This window comes from Zootoca vivipara, chromosome 1, assembly GCF_965207765.1.
Source record: "Zootoca vivipara chromosome 1, rZooViv2.hap1.1, whole genome shotgun sequence".
In the NCBI taxonomy this organism is placed as follows: domain Eukaryota; kingdom Metazoa; phylum Chordata; class Lepidosauria; order Squamata; family Lacertidae; genus Zootoca; species Zootoca vivipara.
Window position 1 is genome coordinate 76,773,090 of NC_142582.1, and position 18,953 is coordinate 76,792,042.

Sequence of the window (18,953 nt, forward strand, 5' to 3'; positions counted from 1 at the left end):
GGCTTTAGGTTGTGGCAACGCAATTCTCATATTATTTTCTTTACACGACTTAGTATTCATGTAAGGTCTTTCCCTAATGGCCATTCATCACAGCTGTGGGCACCGTCCTATTGCTGCCTACATTGTTGAGCAGTGTTTCTGCCTTTAATTTTATTTTTAAAGATTCAATCATAATTGACCTTTCACCTAGCACATGCCCTGTGTGACACATTGATTTATTTAATTCCTTTATATCTAGGCAGCTGCACTTGGAAAGGGCATCTGGGTGTAATCGGAGGGCCCTGCATTGTTCTGCAACTTGCTCATAATTGGTGCTCAATCCAAGGCTTTGTCACAAGTTATTTTAAGCCACCTGATAGCAGTAGCATTGCTCATGTACTCCTTCTCCTGTGCCCCATCACACACACACACACTTCTCCCCTCACCCTTTCCTAGCCAAAGCTTGTAACTACTTGGAAGTATTTAAAGACTTCCAGATCCTAGCTTAAGCTATTCAAAAAGACACAGGAGACAAGGGGATACAACTCATCTTGGTAAGTCATGATGATAAAGTCTCAAAAAGCTCCAATTACGGTATGTTTAATGAGGAGCATGTTGAGCATTTTCCTTTTCATTGAGAGAATGTTTTTTTTCCTATATCTCATTTAATTTACAAGCCAAGGTAGTGTTCTGTATTTTAAGTTTGCGGGGACATGATGCTTTATGTGAAGATTCCTGACATGCTGATTATTGGCATATTTATTTTGGCTACTTCCAAATGTTGTTGTGGTTCTCTGATTTTTCCTTCCAATAAATGAATGTCTATTTAGGTACAGCACAACTAAAAATGCAATGCTGGCAAAAAATATGTTAAGACGTGGCGGTTGGCATCTTGATATCCAAAAATTCTGTATGATAGATTTTTAAAATATCCTTAGAAAGATGAAAATTATGTGCTGTGTGGTGTCAAACCTCTGATACTGAATGAAAAGTTTGCTGCTCCTGATACTAGCACTAGTAGTAATTTGGAAACAATTATAATTTATGACAGCCAGATCTTCAGTTTTCATTATTAAATGGTGTTGTTTTAAACTGGAATCAGGCCTTAAGTTTCCTGTTAGAGAATTGCGGGTGGACTAGCCATCTAATTATCTTAGCCATCTTATATCACAAGAAATAGTAATTCAGTTGTTTTGCTCTAGCCGAAATCATTTAAGAATTTCTGTGTTTTTCTTCATAAAGAAATAAAGAAAATAGAAGTTTATTGAAGTCTATTTGTTCTTTAAAAGACTCTATGACAGTAGTGTTCCTAAGTCAATATTTCCTTAAACTTGAAATCTTCAGTATCCAGTATCATCAAATGCATTCAATGTGAGAGAATGCATTTATGTGAGAGAACAGGTTTAGTGTAATGCTCTTAGAAATGGCAGTATGAATAGTCCATAGCAGTTCTTCTATAGGTTTTCCAGTATTATGTTTTCTTTATAACTCATATCAGCTCAGATTATTTTGTGGTGTTTTTTAATGCTTTAAGCTGAGAAAGAATCAAAGCAACTCCTGTTTGTAATATATCAACACAAAATCTGCCCCATATTCTTTTTGACATTTAGAGGGTCATTTTTATGAAGGAAGGATAGAACTTGATTAATCTTTCACTATTCGAAATCCTTTGACTCAGTTAAGAATACCTCAGTTGTGGTTTTGTCTAGCACCACTGAGAGAAACTCAGCACGACTTTTATATTGGGGGTGAGGCTGCTATAATAAGAAAACAACTCTCCTGGCAAGGACTGGGTCAAGAACAACTTGATAAAGTTGATGTGATGTTCAAATGTCAAGCTAGCATTTGATCATCCAAGAAAATATGACTCAGAGACATCAAGAAAGCGCCATGAGCAAAGTAACTCCCCACCCACTAATTCTGCGGTACATCTGAAACATGAGTCAATGAAGAGGACATGGTGCTGACTTTTTTGCCACCAGCCAAGCAGCTGTGATCATATCACCTCTCCATGCTCATAGAATATGGCCAAAGTATTCATTTCCCCTTTTCTCTCTGAGCTTAATGACAATGCCAGTCACTAATAATAATAATAATAATAATAATAATAATAATAATAATAATAATAATTTATTATTATTATTTATACCCCGCCCATCTGGCCGGGTTCCCCCAGCCACTCTGGGCGGCTTCCAACAAAACACTAAAATACAAAAATCCATCAAACATTAAAAGCTTCCCTAAACAGGGCTGCCTTGATGAAGGAAGTGTCTAGACCAGGGGTAGTCAACCTTTTTATACCTACCACCCACTAATGCATCCTTCTTGATGGTAAAATTTCCTTACCAGCCACCAGTGCTCGATGGAAGGAGGATTCAGCTTGTACCGTAGAACCCCCTACCGCCCACCTAGAATCCTGATACGCCCACTAGTGGGTGGTAGGGACCAGGTTCACAACCCCTGCTCTACACCCCTTTTCTCTCTTCCAGCCATTACCAAACCTAAGAGGTGATTGGTACTGTAAAAGCCTGCAGCATGATGTGTGGTTCTGGATTAATTTCATGTTGTTTTGACCTATTAAATACAAAGGTTAGCATAACTAAACACACTGCCAAGTCCTGGTTTCAAAGAGCCTCTCTATACAAGATACTTTCACTAATCTCCTACTGAACAAAGTTCCTCTGCTCAGGACTTTAATAGATACACCTGCTAGATTGCTTTTGTTACGTGAAATTCGCACCTGGGCCCTACCATCAAGGTGAGGCAAATGATCTATCTATTAGGCCAGGCATCCCCAAACTTCGACCCTCCAGATGTTTTGGACTACAATTCCCATCTTCCCTGACCACTGGTCCTGTTAGCTAGGGATCATGGGAGTTGTAGGCCAAAACATCTGGAGGGCCGCAGTTTGGGGATGCCTATATTAGGCCTTGCTTGCACCATACAAGAAAAGCAGCATCACATCAGCTTAAACATTCGGACATTCGGCTTCCCCCAAAGAATCCTGCGAACTATAGTTCGTAAGAGCTGAGGGTTATTAGGAGGCCTGTATTTCCCTCACAGAGCTACAATTTCCAGAGTTCTCCAGAAAAAGGGATTGATTGTTAAGCCACACTGAGAATTGCAGCTCTGTGAGGGGAATTGAGGTCTCCAAACGACTCTCAGCACACTTAACAAACTGCAGCTCCCATAGTTCTTTGCGGGAAGTCATGACTGTTTAAAGAGGTATCATACTGCTTTAAATGTATACTGCAGATAGGGCCTCAAAGACATTCACCAACCCTTTCAGGAGAAGGTGAAACAATAGTGTGGGAGGCAGCATGCCTTTGAATACCAGCTCCTGGGCATCACAAGTGGGAAGAGTGCAGATATGCTCATGCCCTGCTTGTGAGCTTCTCATGGGCATCTGGTTGGCTACTGTGAGAACAGGATGCTGGACTAGATGGGCCTTTTGCCTGGCCCAGCAAGGCCTTCTTAGGTTCTGACTGTGCCGGTGCTGCGAAACAACACTTCAGAGTTGGAGACTTGGCCTGCGTTGCTAGCAGTAGCGCAGGTGATAAGCATCGGCCAATATACAGACATGCATGCTATGGAACTCTTTGGAGCAGATCAGCTGGTACTTATTTTGAGCTTGTTAGCACTGATAATTAGATAACTGTAATTAAGAATGTCAAACATCTGTAAAAGGTCCTGCCACAGCTTGAGTACAATGATGCAGAGACCTCTCATGACTGCAACATGTTGAAGAATCTGGTAATAACAGCAGTAATGGAACAGTAGAAATCATGGGTGTAGCCAGGATTTTTGTTGGGGGGGTCAGAACCTATGATTTATATTGATTTGGGGGAGCAGGTACCCCCCCTGCCCCCCTTTGCTATGCCCATGGGTAGAGATAGTGGATATTGAACCTACTCAGAAGAAGACTGCTAGGAGTGATCAAACTATCCAGAGACCGTCCAGATTTAAAGACATGTTTATGTAGGATTTTGAGGATTTAGAATTTTAGAAAACGTGTGTAAGTCTGTGGTAAGCTTTCTAATTTTAGAAGCGTCACTCAAATCTATTATTGTTCATTTTAATCTTTAAAAAAATAGGGAAAGGGGAAAGGTAGTATAGTTGTTGTTTATTTATTAATACTCCTGCAGGACTGTAGTTTCCAGGAGAGAAACTGGAACTTTTCTGTAAGAGATAGAAGAAGAAAAAGGAAGCCAAAACATAGAGAGCTACCCAGGGGGTTAAGAAGGAGCTGACAATTTAAGGGCTATTACAACAGGGGTGGCTACCCTGTGGTTCTCCCTTCACCATCAGCCATGCTGGCTGGAGCCGATGGCAGGTGGAGTCAAATGAGATTCAGAGGGCCACAGGTTAGCCACTCCTGTGGCACAGGAATAAGAGGCTAAAATAGGGTTTCAAAAAGTGAAAATCTGGGCACAAAAGTTGTTGAGCTTTTTTTAGGGGGGTGGGGGCAAAGTTCTTGGTTGTTTTTTGAAAAATCTTTCCCCCCATGAAGTTTATGCCTATTTTGGAGGAAACTTGCCCAAAAATCAGCACTGCCAATATGGGCTGCCATTCCTCCCGGATACTCTTTCTGATGGATGAATCCCGGCTATGTCTGGGAAATTCCAGATGTATGGCAGCCCTGACAACTCACTATTTAAAGAGATTTCATTGTTGGACAAACCTCAAAGAGACACAACAGAAGGAAACTGCTCCATTATCTCACTCTTTTCACTGCTTACCTGCTCAGAGAGGACAACTGAACAGGTAGTGAGACTGGCCCTGGGCTCTAGGATTATGCAAAGGAGAGGACAACCCTTCTCTATTTGTTTTTTTTTCACACCATGCATAAGCCAATAAACCTCTGTAATGTGTCTTCCCTCCCCATTTTTTTCTCTAAACTATAAATGTTTTAACCTCACCTCATAGGGGATTTGCTCCAGCTACTTGATAATTTGGGTTTTTTCCTTTTCTACTCCTTTTCCAATCCTACAATATCCTTTTTGAGCAGATACACTTTCAAATGCTCTGCGCAGATGTGTGCATCACTGTGCTGTAAAATCCAGCATGTGGGAATTCATTCTGCAGTCTGCCTTCGTAACCAACCGTATCATATCAGAGACACGCTGCCCGCGGGAAAGAATTCCTTTTAACTTCCGTCGCTGAGCAACACCACATAGCAAGCTGTGATAAAATAGCATCTGCTCAGGGGGGAATAAGTGAGAAGACGGAGCTAAATAAAGGAAAGGAGCTCAGCTAGAAATATGAGGCAGCAGAGAATATAGCTGCCTACTGGATAGGGTAGGCAAAAGAGGATATTGGTGTGCATAGGGTGGTTTTGGTGTATAGCTGAAAATTTAGGAGGAAAAAATGGAATAGAAATGTGAATCATCGCACCATGGTGGGAAAGACTCTGACCAGCTGAGCTGTGTGACTGCTCAATCTGCTGTCCAGGTGCTGTTGATGGGCAGCTTCAACTTCAGGGCACCTTCACTCTCTTATTTTTAATCTTTAAACCAGACTTCAGACAGAGGGCTTTCTTCCAATGGATCCTCAAACAGAAGACTGTCCTCTTTAAAATATGATGCACAGCCATCCTAGGGTCCAAATGTAGCTCTCCAGACCTCTTTGTCAGGCCCAGGCCACACCAATTACTGGTTTTGCTTCCCATCCCAAGTGTGTTTGCCTGGCTGGACTTTGTCCTTGAACTCTGGTAATGCCTCTTGCTTGCCTGGATGGAGGATAGAAAAGCTAAAAATTGTATTTGTTATTACACTCACTTTTGCCTCCACCCACCACTGCCTGGTGGTCCAGAAGAGAACTCAGTCCCCAGGCTGAAAGTTTTCCCACCCCTGTTTTAAATCAATAGAGTTATCCTATTACAATGGCATATTTTCCTTAGCAGTTTACTAGGGACTGGACTGCCAGGTATACCCTTATTCCTGATGAATATACATGGTCAGGAGTACCCCCAATGTATCATTGCAAGAGCCAGTACAAATGCATTCGGAATACAACTCTATCTCCTCTCCCTCCTCCTGGGCTGAGTACATGTAGTTAGGCAACATTTCCTTCTCAAAGGCAGAATCCTTCGTTTCCCCTTAATAGGCACACAGCATATTTCCACTATAATGTGGCAGAGGCTTTACTTTATTCTCGATGTGGAGATGAATCCAAAAAGTTCAGCAGCGCCTTAATCTCTGAGGCAATTGCATGCAAGCAGAGTAAAAGTGAAATACTTGGAAAGAACAAACTGCAGTTTGAGAAGGCAGGTGTGAACACATCACAGGCTTTGATGAAACGGTAATTGGAGCAGCAAGAGATGTCAGCTGTGTACCTGGTTCAGAACTGGAGGGGATTTCTGTGCCATTAATAGTTGCACAGAAGGCAACATTTCTTGGAGTGCATCTTTTTTAAAAAGGCAGAGCTGAAAATTAAATTCAGCTGAAAATGTCTGTGCAAAATTGGCAGGAAAATTTGGGGAGCTTTGCAAATTAAGCCCTATCCTATATGAAGGGTATTGTTGTTGTTAGATTTTCTACAAGGGCCAACATTGATGCCAAAATCCAGCATCACCTGAGCTCTGCGAGTGCAGCTTTCTCCCAATTGAATGAAGTGCAGAGTGTTTGAGGACCAGGACATTCGCAGGGAAACCAAGATGCTTGTTTACAAAGCTATTATACTACCAACCTTACTGTATGCTTGTGAAAAGTGGACCATTTATACATGCTATCTCCAGCTCCTCAAAAGAGTCCATCAGTGGTGTCTTCGAAAAATTTTAAACATCACTTGGGAAGACAGGCGAGCTAATGCCAGTGTACTGGAAGAAGCAAGATCACCAGTGTCAAAGCAATGATTCTTCAACATCAACTTCATTGGACTGGTCATGTTGTGCGGATGACTGATTATCGTCTTCCAAAGCAACTGCTCTATTCCGAACTTAAAAATTGAAAGTGTAATGCTGGTGGTCAACAAAAGAGGCTTAAAGACCCTTTCAAAGCAAATTTTTAAAAATGTAGTATAAACACCGAAAACTAGAAAACACTGGCTTGTGAGCTCTCCAATCGGATAACAGCCTTTACAAGGTGTCATGGGCTTTGAAGACACTCGAACTCAGGACGAAAGTGAGAAACGCCCTAAGAGGAAGGCATGCTTGGCCTCACTGTGATCAACTCCCGCCCAGAAACCTATGTCCCTACTGTGGAAGGACGTGTGGATCCAGAATTGGCCTCCACAGTCACTTATGGACTCACTGTTAAAACCGTGTTTATGGAAGACAATTTTACTCGGCTATGAGTGATTTCCAAAGAAGAAGATTATTGTTGTTAGATTTTCCCACAGAGAGGTAAAATTCAGATTGGGGTGGGTGGGTGATATGGTCTGGCCTTTTGATGCCAGAAGGGGATTTGATGCAAGAGGAGCACTGAATAAACACCTATCTGGAAGTCCCCAAAGTCTCAGGAAGGCATATCAGTTTCACAGTAGCAGTAGCAACCTCTGCTTGCCTTTCTTTTCTGCCGCTGCCACCAGAGGTTTTGGAGCTCCTCTGAGTGGTCGCTCTCCAGGAGTCCTCAGAATGCTCTAGAATGATACCACGTCATGATGTAGCTTCCTTCTAAGGGGCATTCTGAAGGGCTGTCGGAAGGGTGACTACTACTAAAGAGAGAGGTGGGAGAGAGCAAACTAGGTTACTATTTTGTTCTCATTCTGGCTCATTTGTATTTTGGTTTAAAGGTGTCATTGCAAACCAGTTGAAAGTTTCAAGGATGCCAAACTGGGGAGGTGGAGCCAAATGTGGTGCGTGTGACAAGACTGTCTACCATGCTGAAGAAATCCAGTGTAATGGCCGTAGTTTTCATAAGACGTGCTTCCATTGCAGTAAGTGGATCTATGCTATTTTATTTCACCAGCGAATCCACAATGTACTACAATTGATTGTGGCACTAACCCTACTTGTCTAAACAGAAAGGAACATGTGCAAAATGGAGGTTTATGGTGGAATAGTTATTATTTCAGGGGTAGATGGGGTTGTCAACCTGGGAAAGTAGCCCATCTAAGAGAAGGAAAGCTCTAATCCTAAACCAGGCATAGACAAACTCGGCCCTCCAGATGTTTTGGGACTACAGCTCCCATCATCCCTGACCACTGGTCCTGTTAGCTAGGGATGATGGGAGTTGTAGTCCCAAAACATCTGGAGGGCCGAGTTTGCCTATTCCTGTCCTAAACTTCTGCTGCCTTGTGGAATAAAAAGCAAAGCAGTAACCCCTGCATAAATTCAGAGTGGAGCCCCAAAGATGGTTGGATGGCACCTTGCATGCTTCCTTCCAGCCAAGCTGGTGCCCAACATATTGCTCTGCTTTCCTTGGGACCACATCAGCTAGGTCGAGAGTGGGGTCTTGTTGCCTGGGCAGCCCAGGACCTCCATACACACTGCCCAGGCTTGTGCCCTGGGGATGTCACTTGGTGCTGCTAACACAGTGGTTTAACTGGAAGCACACACCACTGTCTCTTGGGAAAGACAGATGCCGACAAGTTATTATCTTCAGTGAAGAATAGGGAAGAAATTACACTCAGTTTAACTCAACAACAACTTTATAATTTATATGCCACCCATCTGATAGGGCTGCCCCAGCCACTCTGGGTGACTCCCAACAAAATATTTAAAAACAATAAAACCAGATGTTTCAGATCAAACAATATGAGCATCAGATAAAGTTAAGGGAGAGAGGACAGGGTTTAAAAAAGGAATTGCTTAGCAAGGCATGGATAGAGGATTGATGGCTGGCAGACAGCAGCTTGTTTTCCTTACTGATTGTCTCTGATTGGTAAGACATTCTCCTCTAATGTTCAACCCCTCATTTACTTTCCCGTAATTTAAACTGAGATCCATTGAAGATAGGATAAAGAGTGATGGTTTTAAAGTACAGGAAAGCTGAGGTATGGTTAAACTTTAGAAAGGACTTCCTGCCTCTACAGCCCTGATCAGTAATTATTTTTCTTGCTGGCTCTCTGAATGACAGACTGACAATGAATGGTGCAGGGCAGTTTTAAGTGGGCTATTCACAATTCAGTTTCTCTCTACATAGTTTCTGCCTCTGCTAGGGAGGCAGGCAGTACTCTGCCTCAGCAGGTGATGACATTTCTCTTCCTGAAAGTATAAAAAGGGGGGAAAGCCCAAAGATGTTCTCTACCAACAATAAACCACATAAACTGATATCAAAATCCTTTTTTATTGGAATGAATAGGAGCATTTGTGAAGCGCATGCTACTATCATTAAAGACATTCTAACAGGTTGAAGATATCAATACACTTTTTAAGTTATTGGGTATAAGTTTTCTGTTATAAAGTGCACCAATTCTGTCCATGTTGAGCTTCATGCCCTGTTGGCATGGTAGTCAGCAGGTGAGTATTGCCAGAAATTGCAGACACCCTTTGTTCGAAGGATGTAAAGATGTAAATCTAGGTTTATTGCTGTCAGTTTGGGGCTGGAGTCCCATACATGCTTACTTGAAAATTAGTCCCATTGAACTGAGCAGGATTTATTTCTGAGTGAACATGCCTTTACTTGTATTGTGAATGTGTAATACCTTCTAGCTGTGCTGCTGTTGGTATGCTTTAGATTATACATTCTTTTGTATTGCTTTTTGAAACTTTGTTAGTTTTATATACAGTGGAACCTCGGTTTTCGAGCATTTCAGAAGCCGAATGATTCAGAACCCGAATGCCAGAAACCCGGAAGTAATTGCTTCCGTTTTTGAACACGTCTTGGAAGTTGAATGGCTTCCGAGGCGTGTTCTTTCCATTTCCCCCATTGAACTTGCCAACCACCCATTGCTTTTTGGTTTTCTCGGTCTTCTGGAATGGATTACATTCGAGAACCGAGATTCCACTGTATATGTATATAGTGTATGGTCTTATGCTAATGTTGTACAATACGCTGGGTACATTATTCAAAAATGGGGACATAATTAATAAATTAATATATTGATTATGATAGCAATAATAACAACTTAAAGCAAAGCAACAAGAATCTCAAATCCCCTGGCAAAACACTAAAACCACACCAGTCCATGTTGTTGTTGTTGTTGTTTAGTTGTTTAGTCGTGTCCAACTCTTCGTGACCCCATGGACCATAGCACGCCAGGCACTCCTGTCTTCCACTGCCTCCTGCAGTTTGGTCAAACTCATGTTCGTAGCTTCGAGAACACTGTCCAACCATCTTGTCCTCTGTCGTCCCCTTCTCCTAGTGCCCTCAATCTTTCCCAACATCAGGGTCTTTTCCAAGGATTCTTCTCTTCTCATGAGGTGGCCAAAGTATTGGAGCCTCAGCTTCACAATCTGTCCTTCCAGGGAGCACTCAGGGCTGATTTCCTTAAGAATGGATAGGTTTGATCTTCTAGCAGTCCATGGGACTCTCAAGAGTCTCCTCCAGCACCATAATTCAAAAGCATCAATTCTTCGGCGATCAGCCTTCTTGATGGTCCAGCTCTCACTTCCATACATCACTACTGGGAAAACCATAGCTTTAACTATACGGACCTTTGTCGGCAAGGTGATGTCTCTGCTTTTTAAGATGCTGTCTAGGTTTGTCATTGCTTTTCTCCCAAGAAGCAGGCGTCTTTTAATTTCGTGACTGCTAAGTAGCAAAATCAGCTGCAGCAAAGATTCAATCAGAGATTAAATAAAAAATCCATCAAAAACTAGAGATGTAAAAGCAGCTCATAATGTGCCATCAAATGCACAAAATCATCAGCCTCTTCTTATTTCTATAGTATAATGCAGGCAGAAAAGTACCCTTCCTCCAGTTTTTTTTAAATTAAATGCCCATTTATCTGCAGCCCTGTGACTGACTTGAAAGATACTCTTTCACGTGTGGCTTGCTATTTACTTACTTTGCTTCCCAGCTGACTTTTACTTAAAGCACATCTGTGGTGGACATGTGGCATGATCACAATTTGTAAGCCTAAAACTGATTCATGACGCCTGTGCTGCTTCTGCCAGCAGATTGACGAATATCTCCGAGCTGTTTCAACAATAGCACTTCAAGGGCTTTGACTCAATCTGTTGCAGCAAACAGATACTCTGTCCCGAAGGGGCCAGAAATAGAAGCACTTTATCTGCATCACTCCCCTTACACACAGAGACACACAAAATCATTTTTTCACAGAGAAGAATGCAGAAAAGGGACAGATCAGCTTCACATAGTGCCAGTAATGTCTTGCTTTACTGGTGTTAATTTTAGGACAACAATGTAATCTTATACATCACTCATCTAAGAGTAAATGCCGTTGAACTCTATAGGATTACTTTTGAATAGACACATATACAGTACAATTGCAATTTTGGTTTCTCTCTTCCCCCGGGGCTCCTATTTCTTCACTATTTAGGACTGGATTCAAAATCCAGTGATAGAAAATTAAATATCTCCAGTGGCATTTCTTCCATTTTATACCACTCATTATATCAGGATGTTTTATGTCTGAAGAGAAGATGGCATTTTCCACAACTGAAGCAAAGTATGAAAAGGATTGGAGGAGGTTACAATTCTGGTGATGGCTTTATTAAGTTCTGTTAATATGTGTAGAGGTAATAATCACTTTTAGAATCAGAAAGCAATTACTTCCCAAAGTGGCGGCTTAGATGTAATACACATTTCTGAAACACAAGCAAGGCTTAGTAAGACCAGACCTTGAAAAATATATGCAGCATTTATGAATACCCAAAGCACTTCACATAGATCTTCTTACAGCGGCGGAGCTTCATGCTCCGCCACTGGGGGCGGAGAGCAGGTGCGCTGCCCCAGTGATGTGGCGTGCGTTCTGGGGGTGGGGCACACCGTGCGCAGTGACGTGTGTGTTTTGGGGCAGGGTGTGCCGTGCGCAGTAGCGGGGTGCACGTTTTGGGGGCAGGGTGGGCAGCGGCGATGGCGCCCCTGGGATCGCGTCGCTCGGGGCGCACTGCCCCCACCTCCCCTATCTTCCTATGCCCCTGTCTTCTTAGTAATCTTTACAACAGCCCTGCAAGATAGGCCAGTGCAGTTAGTCCTGTTGTGGAGAGGGCAGGACTGTATGTGGTTTGCCCGAAACAACTTAAAGAGTTTGTGGCTGAGGAGAGATTGGAAAGAAAGACCTCTACAATTTGGTATTTGCTCTCCTAACTTTTCTGGGCCATTGACCTGTAATTTCATTAACAGATGCGAGTAGCATACTTTGCCACTGATTACTAAGTAGCTTTTAGTAGACCTTTAGGCTCCAGGAACCCTCTCCTGTCCAACTCCCCCAAACCTATAGCAAACTGCAGGTGCATATGTTTCAGTGCATTTGCTTCCTTTCCAGTGGCCTGCCGAAAAGCTCTGGACAGTACGACGGTAGCAGCCCACGAATCTGAAATCTACTGCAAAACTTGTTATGGGAGAAAATATGGCCCAAAAGGGATTGGCTTTGGACAAGGTGCAGGCTGCCTCAGCACAGACACCGGAGAGCATCTTGGGCTGGATCTACAGCAGTGAGTGGAATCCTTGGTTTTTAAAAAATAATTATTATGGCCTCTGTTGCATCAAGTCACTTCATTAGTTTCCATAACAACACGCAGGGGAAGCTGTAGCGCGGACTTTTCTTCAATAGATCTATAATTTTTATCCATTTTAATGATGTTCTGTCCCTGCAGAATATTACTTGAAAAAGATTTCCTATGCCAGTGGGCAATTACTGGCAAAGAGCCTTTGCTTTACATATCGTCACAGTCTTTACTATTGCAATTGTGACTCATTAAGTGCAGTACAATCAAAGGGATGGGTTCTCAGTACAATGGTGAAATTATTTTTCTGCGTTGTACTGAGATGTTATTAATACTTGGAATAGCCACAATGCAATGTGTATTGTCTAAGGAAGGCGGGCAGAAAAATGACTGTGGGTATTTTATATTTTTTGGGGGAAGGGCTGTTTCATTTGCAGAATTCTATGTTCATAAAGACATGGAATGAAAGGTTACAATTGCAACACAGTAAGGATAAGAAAGGGAGCATTACAAGATGTGTGGTGGCATGAATATGCTAATTCCATAAAGATTTTCACCACTTGTAGAATCAGAATATTATTATTTCCCAAACCTGTAACCTTAAGGAAACTTAATTGAAAATTGATAGGACTTACTTCCAAGTACAGTGGTACCTTGGTTTTTTAACGTCTCCGTTGATGAACATTTTGGTTTTCAAACGCTGTAAACCCGGAAGTAAATGCTTTGGTTTTCGAACACGCCTCAGAAGTCGAACAGGAAATGAGGCTTCTGCTGAGTGCAAGATCCTGAGGCCTAGCTATCGGCTTTTGAGTTTTTGGTTTTCAAACGTTTCAGAACTCAAATGGTCTTCTGGGATGGATTACATTTGAAAACCGAGGTACCACTGCACGTCTCATGGAGGAGAGGTTTATTGAAGGGTACTAGGCATGGCGGCTACTTTCTGCCTCCACAGAATGCCCCGTCTTTTTGTCTAAAGTATTTGTATTCTTCAACCAAAAGTGATTATTGTTTTGTTACGGATGCCACGACACATGTCTTCTGCTTGTACTGCTTAATTTAGCTGCTCTGAGATAAAAAGCTTAATGTACACTGAAAATTCTTGTCACCAGCTCACCAAAGCCAGCTCGTCCTTCCACTCCTACCAACCCTTCAAAGTTTGCCAAAAAATTTGGCGATGTTGATAAATGCCCTCGTTGTGGGAAGTCAGTGTATGCTGCAGAGAAGATAATGGGAGGAGGAAAGGTAAGAAACAGGCTTAAGCAGGTGAAGTGCCATTGTATTATAGCAGAGGGGCAGCTGCCAAAATTGAAATTTTAATCAAAGAGAATGGAAAGCACATGAGAGTGCTAACTGCTTGGTGTTGCTTCTGAAAAGACACATTTAGGGTTGACTTGTAAAGGCACGTTTCTGTTCTACGTTTAATTCAAACGATCAGCAATAGTTACAAGTAGGTAGCCATGTTGGTCTGACGTAGTCGAAACAAAATAAAAAAATTCATTCCAGCAGCACCTTAAAGACGAACTAAGTTTGTCATTGGTATGAGCTTTCATGTGCATGCACACTTCATCAGCAACAGGTAAGTCCATAGACCAGATTAAAAGAAAACAAAACAAGCTGCATTTAAATTCCACATAGAAATAAAATGTTTTAAGACTTCACATAAAAACACATACAACAGAATTTTACTAATTTTACTGAAACAGCTTTGCTTTTATTAAGGCAACTAAAAATTATTATTTAACAAATGTAAAAACCATTCTAAGCTGAAGCCATTGAAGGTGGGGGGTAAAAGATAAAAATAGAATGAAACACAGCTCTAAAAACCACAAACTCTACAGCCATCTTAACAAATTCTTTTTAAAAAATGCAATTAATATTCCACAAATGACTGGGTCAAACCCCAGGGAAAAACTTATTAAACAAAAATGTCTTCAGTAGGCATGCAAGCATCATGACACGAATGCTCTTGTCTAATTTCAGCTAATTGTCTAATTGAGTTTATATCCTTAAAACTCAAGATTTCTACCATAGTTGCCTGAAATGGATTCTAAATGTATTTTCCTGAGGCTGGAGGGCTTGACTGCAGAAGAGGCTACCTTCCCAGTCAATTACTGATTAGCTCCTTGTAATAAAAAATCTTAATGTTTCTTCCTCTCCCCAATATTTCTGCTGCCCCACAGAAGGACACCAGTGCAATGGGGCTTTTCCGTCTCCCCGCACCTGCCACATGCCTTCCATTTGCTATAGGGAGGGGTTCTCCGAGAACCCCCAGAATGGTGAGTGGGTGAGGGGAGGCGAGATCATTCTGTCAGGCAAGCAGAACTGCCTACACTAACAGCATGTTTGTAAAAGTGTGATGTCGAATTCCTCTCATGTTCTTTGTAGTGCTCTCCAATATCAGGAAATGGAAATTGGTACTTGGTGTGAATTTCTATTAACAGATGGAACTGGAGGACATTCTCTGGGTCAAATGATGTCTCCCTCTAATCATGATAGGCAGGACCTTCCAAGTCTTTTGCCTCCTCTTCCAGGAAGAGGAATTGTCTCACCCTCCAGTCCAAACTGTCAAAGGAGGAGCAACTCACGTGTTCCGATTCCCACATTGCAGGGGGTTGGACTAGATGTCTCTTGGGATCCTTACAACTCCCCAGTCTTATAATTCCTCCGCTCCCCCAAAACAAAAATGCACAGGAACAATATAAAACATAGAAACTTAGAAAGTAGATCAACAATTGGATGGAACAAAACACAAGCACTAAACATGATATGTATGATGCAGGCAGAAGCCTTAAAATCCAGCCTGCACCAGAGGTAGTCTGAGGAAGAAGATGGTCAGAATGTCCTCCAACTCAATAGAAATTCACTCTCCATTTTTACCAGATGGGGTTGGAGGCCATTCTTTGAGTAAAATATAATATAGCAGTGTCCACATAAACCCAGGAAGGTTTAGTCTGACCAACAGCTAGGCTACCCTCTGGAGAACCTTTCTTCCAAAGGATAGACCACCTGAGGAAGATGGGTCAATCTTGTAATGTGTGTTGGGATTGCCAAGTGGCTGCATGACAAACGTACAAGAGAGGAAAGCAACCCAATGGAGCACTGAGGTAACAGTCCCTTTCAGAGAATGGGGCATCATTTCTTTGGGTGTCCACCAAACCCATCTTGTAAATAAAGCTAACATCCAATAATATAGCAAAGCAACTCACTATATTCTTGAAATCCTTTCCAAGATGGCGTTCCCGCCTTTTTCTTTTGCTGTGCCTAGAGCAGGGCAGGAAGCCTTCCTCAAGTGGCAAAGGCAGGGAGTAGATCTGGAGTTAGGGGGTGGTCCTGCCCCTGCTGTCTTCCTCAAAAGTTTAACTTCCTGCCAGTGGTGAGATAGGCAGAGACAACCCGTATCACATTCCCTCCCTACAAGAGAATAATAGATTCCATCTCTTCCAGTCAGTCTGGTAATAGATTTCTACCCGAGCTGTTGAAAATGTTAAATCTGAGGAGAGATGTGTGGGTGTCTGTGCAAAGGGAGTTAATCTCTTTATTTACCAATGCATAAATCATGGAAAGGTAAACCTGCAATGTCTCCGATTTCCTTAATACTCTTTTGCTTTCCGTTTCAGCCATGGCACAAGACATGCTTCCGATGTGCTTTCTGTGGGAAGAGTCTAGAGTCTACAAATGTCACAGATAAAGATGGAGAGATTTACTGTAAAGGCAAGTGTAGTTGTCGTGCTTCAAACCTAATTCAGACGAATGAAGGTGCCTCCCTTGAAGACTTGTGGAGTTACCAAAAAATCTTTTTTTCAGAGTGAAACTCCGCTGCCACTTGGTTTTCTTAAAGGTCCTAAAAGAAAGAGGCTGCCTCTACTGCTCACATTTGGGTTGCAATAGCACTGGGTTCCTACCAGAAATTGGAAATATTAAACGAAAGGGGAGGGGGTCAGGATGGGAATGCTAGCTTTATGAATTCTAGGTGCAAAATTTCACAGGATCAAATTGTCTTCTAAGGGCTGGGCTAAACATGTGAGAAAATATATCAAGCTCCTCCCTCAAGTATGAGATACCCCCATGTCTTGACACCACACTATTCTGAATCTTCCCACATCAACCTGCCAGTGATGCTGAGGCAAGGAAATCCAGGATACCCTCTTCCCCTGGTGTCTTTCCTCTCCTTCTCACCCATGTGAAACTAGGCAAAGGGCCATTGATCTGTTAGTGCAATGTGGTTTTGCCCCCACCCCAATTGGCTCTTCAGGCTCAGAACCCCCAGAACAGCACACAGGCAGAGGGGAGGGGGATCTGGCAGGTAGAAAAGCTTGCACTGATGGAACAGAACGTTGTAGTGCTATATACTGAATTCCTCCCAATCTCATTTAAATTACACATACTTTGGCTTAGTTAAAATGTTATTGGTTGTTCCAAAGGCTTCTTCTAGAGAAGCTGAGTTTCAGGGATGGTCTTGAAGGAAGTATGGGATATGTTTTGTGTTGAGTGCCATGTGAAAACAGCTCAAAGATAATGCCTTTCTTTCTTTTCCAGTTTGCTATGCAAAGAATTTTGGTCCTAAAGGAATTGGATTTGGTGGCCTCACTCAAATTGAACACGCTTAGGCTTGTCCAAATAGTAACACATGATCAAGAACTTATTAAGAACACTTTTTTCATCTGAAGAAGTACTCTCCTTTCTCCTTTCTTCCACAAGTTTTGTAGAATGGTGCAGGAAAGCTTGATGTGAGAGGTAGTGTAGGAAAACATTTACTTTCTTAACAGCTACTGTTTAATATCTTAATTTCTGGACTGTTCACAAATAATTTCAGAATTGCTACCTATGTTAAATAACAGCCGCACTGGATAACTGCATATAGGATACCACTATAAACATAGGAGTGCCTGGTGTGCTCTGGTCCGTGGGGTCACGAAGAGTCGGACACGACTAAACAACAACAACATAAAGATTATTGCTTTTACATCAATGTTAAATAAACAGAACCTGATTCCTATTTTACATTCTGCTGCTTTTAAGTGCCACAATAGCACTTTTGAAGACGTGTTGTTGGTATGTCATGAAATAAAGATATTTGACATTAAGCAGCCACAATAATGTTTTTTAAAAAGCACTGTTCCAGTTACTACCAAGTCCATTTATGAGTATTATCTCATAATTTTTTTTTCACTTTGAACCTCTCAAAACCATGCCATCTCTCCTTGGGAAAAACTTGGGATGGGATTATCTCATCTCCAAACAGATATTACAAGGACAGCACTGAACGTAGAACCACTTGCTTATTGGCAGCCTGCTTTAAAATAAAAATATGCTTTACAAGTGAGAGTGCTGAAAAAAGGATGTTATATTTACCTCTTGGATTACAACTGATCATTTCTCAAATTCTTCTGAGTGTCTAACAGAGCCTGTAATATAATTCCACAATCCTGACTCTGAACTCTATAACCCTTCTAAAAATGGACAGCACTTGTAATTTTAGCAACAGAAGCCCAGTTTGATACCACCATCTTTCATCAAGAAAAAAACTTGACAGGAATAAGAGTGAAAACAGTATTAAAATCAAATCATGCTGCTGCTTCCTTAAGTTGTAATACACATGTTGCTTTTAATGCCATGGTGTCTTCTAAAATGACACATTGTGTATTAGCGCAAATAAATCCATTCCTATGTAGAACTCATCTACAAGCAAGTCTCTCACCGTAATTTCATTATTTCTGCTATTACATTTATATTTATATTCTGCCTCACCTCCAAGCTCAGGGAAGTATAACTGGTCCTTCCTACCCTATTTCAACTTCAACAACCACTGGAGGTATATTAGATTGGTTTTTACTGTATTCTACCGGTATGTTGAAAACGTTCAATTAAAAAAAATCTGCTTTGTTTTTTTTTAAAAAAAACCAACCCTAGAGGTAGATAAGACTAAGAGACAGTGGAGGGCCAAAAGTCACCCATTGTGACTGAGTGTCAAAGGTAAATCCAGGTCACATCAGTTCTGACATTTTAACTGCTACTCTATTCAAGATCTCATTTTTCACCCAGCCCTCAAATGTTGTGTTTGTATGGGAACTAAGCCTCATATCCAAAGCAAGAATCGTACCTCAAGACCAACAAGCTTGGACTAATTCTATAATCTTAAACAATGTATGTTTACTGATTATTAATTTTGACCTGCTATTCTTCAGTGTGACTTTTTTTACTCCAGTATGAATCTCAGGATACACAAGACTCTTGCTGTGTGTCACGTCTACTGAGACGTATGATTTGTGGTATTTAAGAGCTGGACACCCCTCTTAAACTTTAAGAAAGGTGAACCACAAACCTGTAGTCTGAAACAAGCCCTTCAAATGCCATGAGAATTTTGCGAACTCGTATTGAAGCTGCTGCTACCTGCTTTTAAATGCATTAGCACAACTGAGAGAAGTATTTCAGCCATTATTCTTCATTATTCAGTATATTA

At 41.7% G+C, this 18,953-nt stretch overlaps 1 protein-coding gene across 2 annotated transcripts; it reads left to right on the forward strand.

Annotated features, from left to right (window-relative positions):
• The first annotated feature begins 491 nt into the window (after nt 1–491).
• On the forward strand, nt 492–18,178 carry CSRP3 (cysteine and glycine rich protein 3). 2 transcript variants are annotated; one of them, XM_088668394.1, is made up of 6 exons: nt 492–573; nt 7,711–7,854; nt 12,313–12,481; nt 13,603–13,735; nt 16,111–16,204; nt 17,030–18,178. In XM_088668394.1, the coding sequence occupies exons 2-6, from the start codon at nt 7,743–7,745 to the stop codon at nt 17,098–17,100; spliced, it is 579 nt and encodes a 192-aa protein (XP_088524520.1). In that variant the 5' UTR covers nt 492–573; nt 7,711–7,742; the 3' UTR covers nt 17,101–18,178. The 2 variants fall into 2 exon arrangements, with proteins under 2 accessions (XP_088524520.1, XP_034973095.1); XM_035117204.3 differs by having other exon boundaries at nt 492–533.
• The last annotated feature ends 775 nt before the right edge of the window (nt 18,179–18,953 follow it).

Bases quoted from the DNA above. Each gene is read 5' to 3' on its own strand.
- CSRP3 (XM_088668394.1), top strand. From the start codon at position 7,743: ATGCCAAACTGGGGAGGTGGAGCCAAATGTGGTGCGTGTGACAAGACT. The intron at 7,855-12,312 runs GTAAGTGGATCT...CTTCCTTTCCAG, and splicing joins TAAGACGTGCTTCCATTGCA to TGGCCTGCCGAAAAGCTCTG. The intron at 12,482-13,602 runs GTGAGTGGAATC...TCTTGTCACCAG, and splicing joins CTTGGGCTGGATCTACAGCA to CTCACCAAAGCCAGCTCGTC.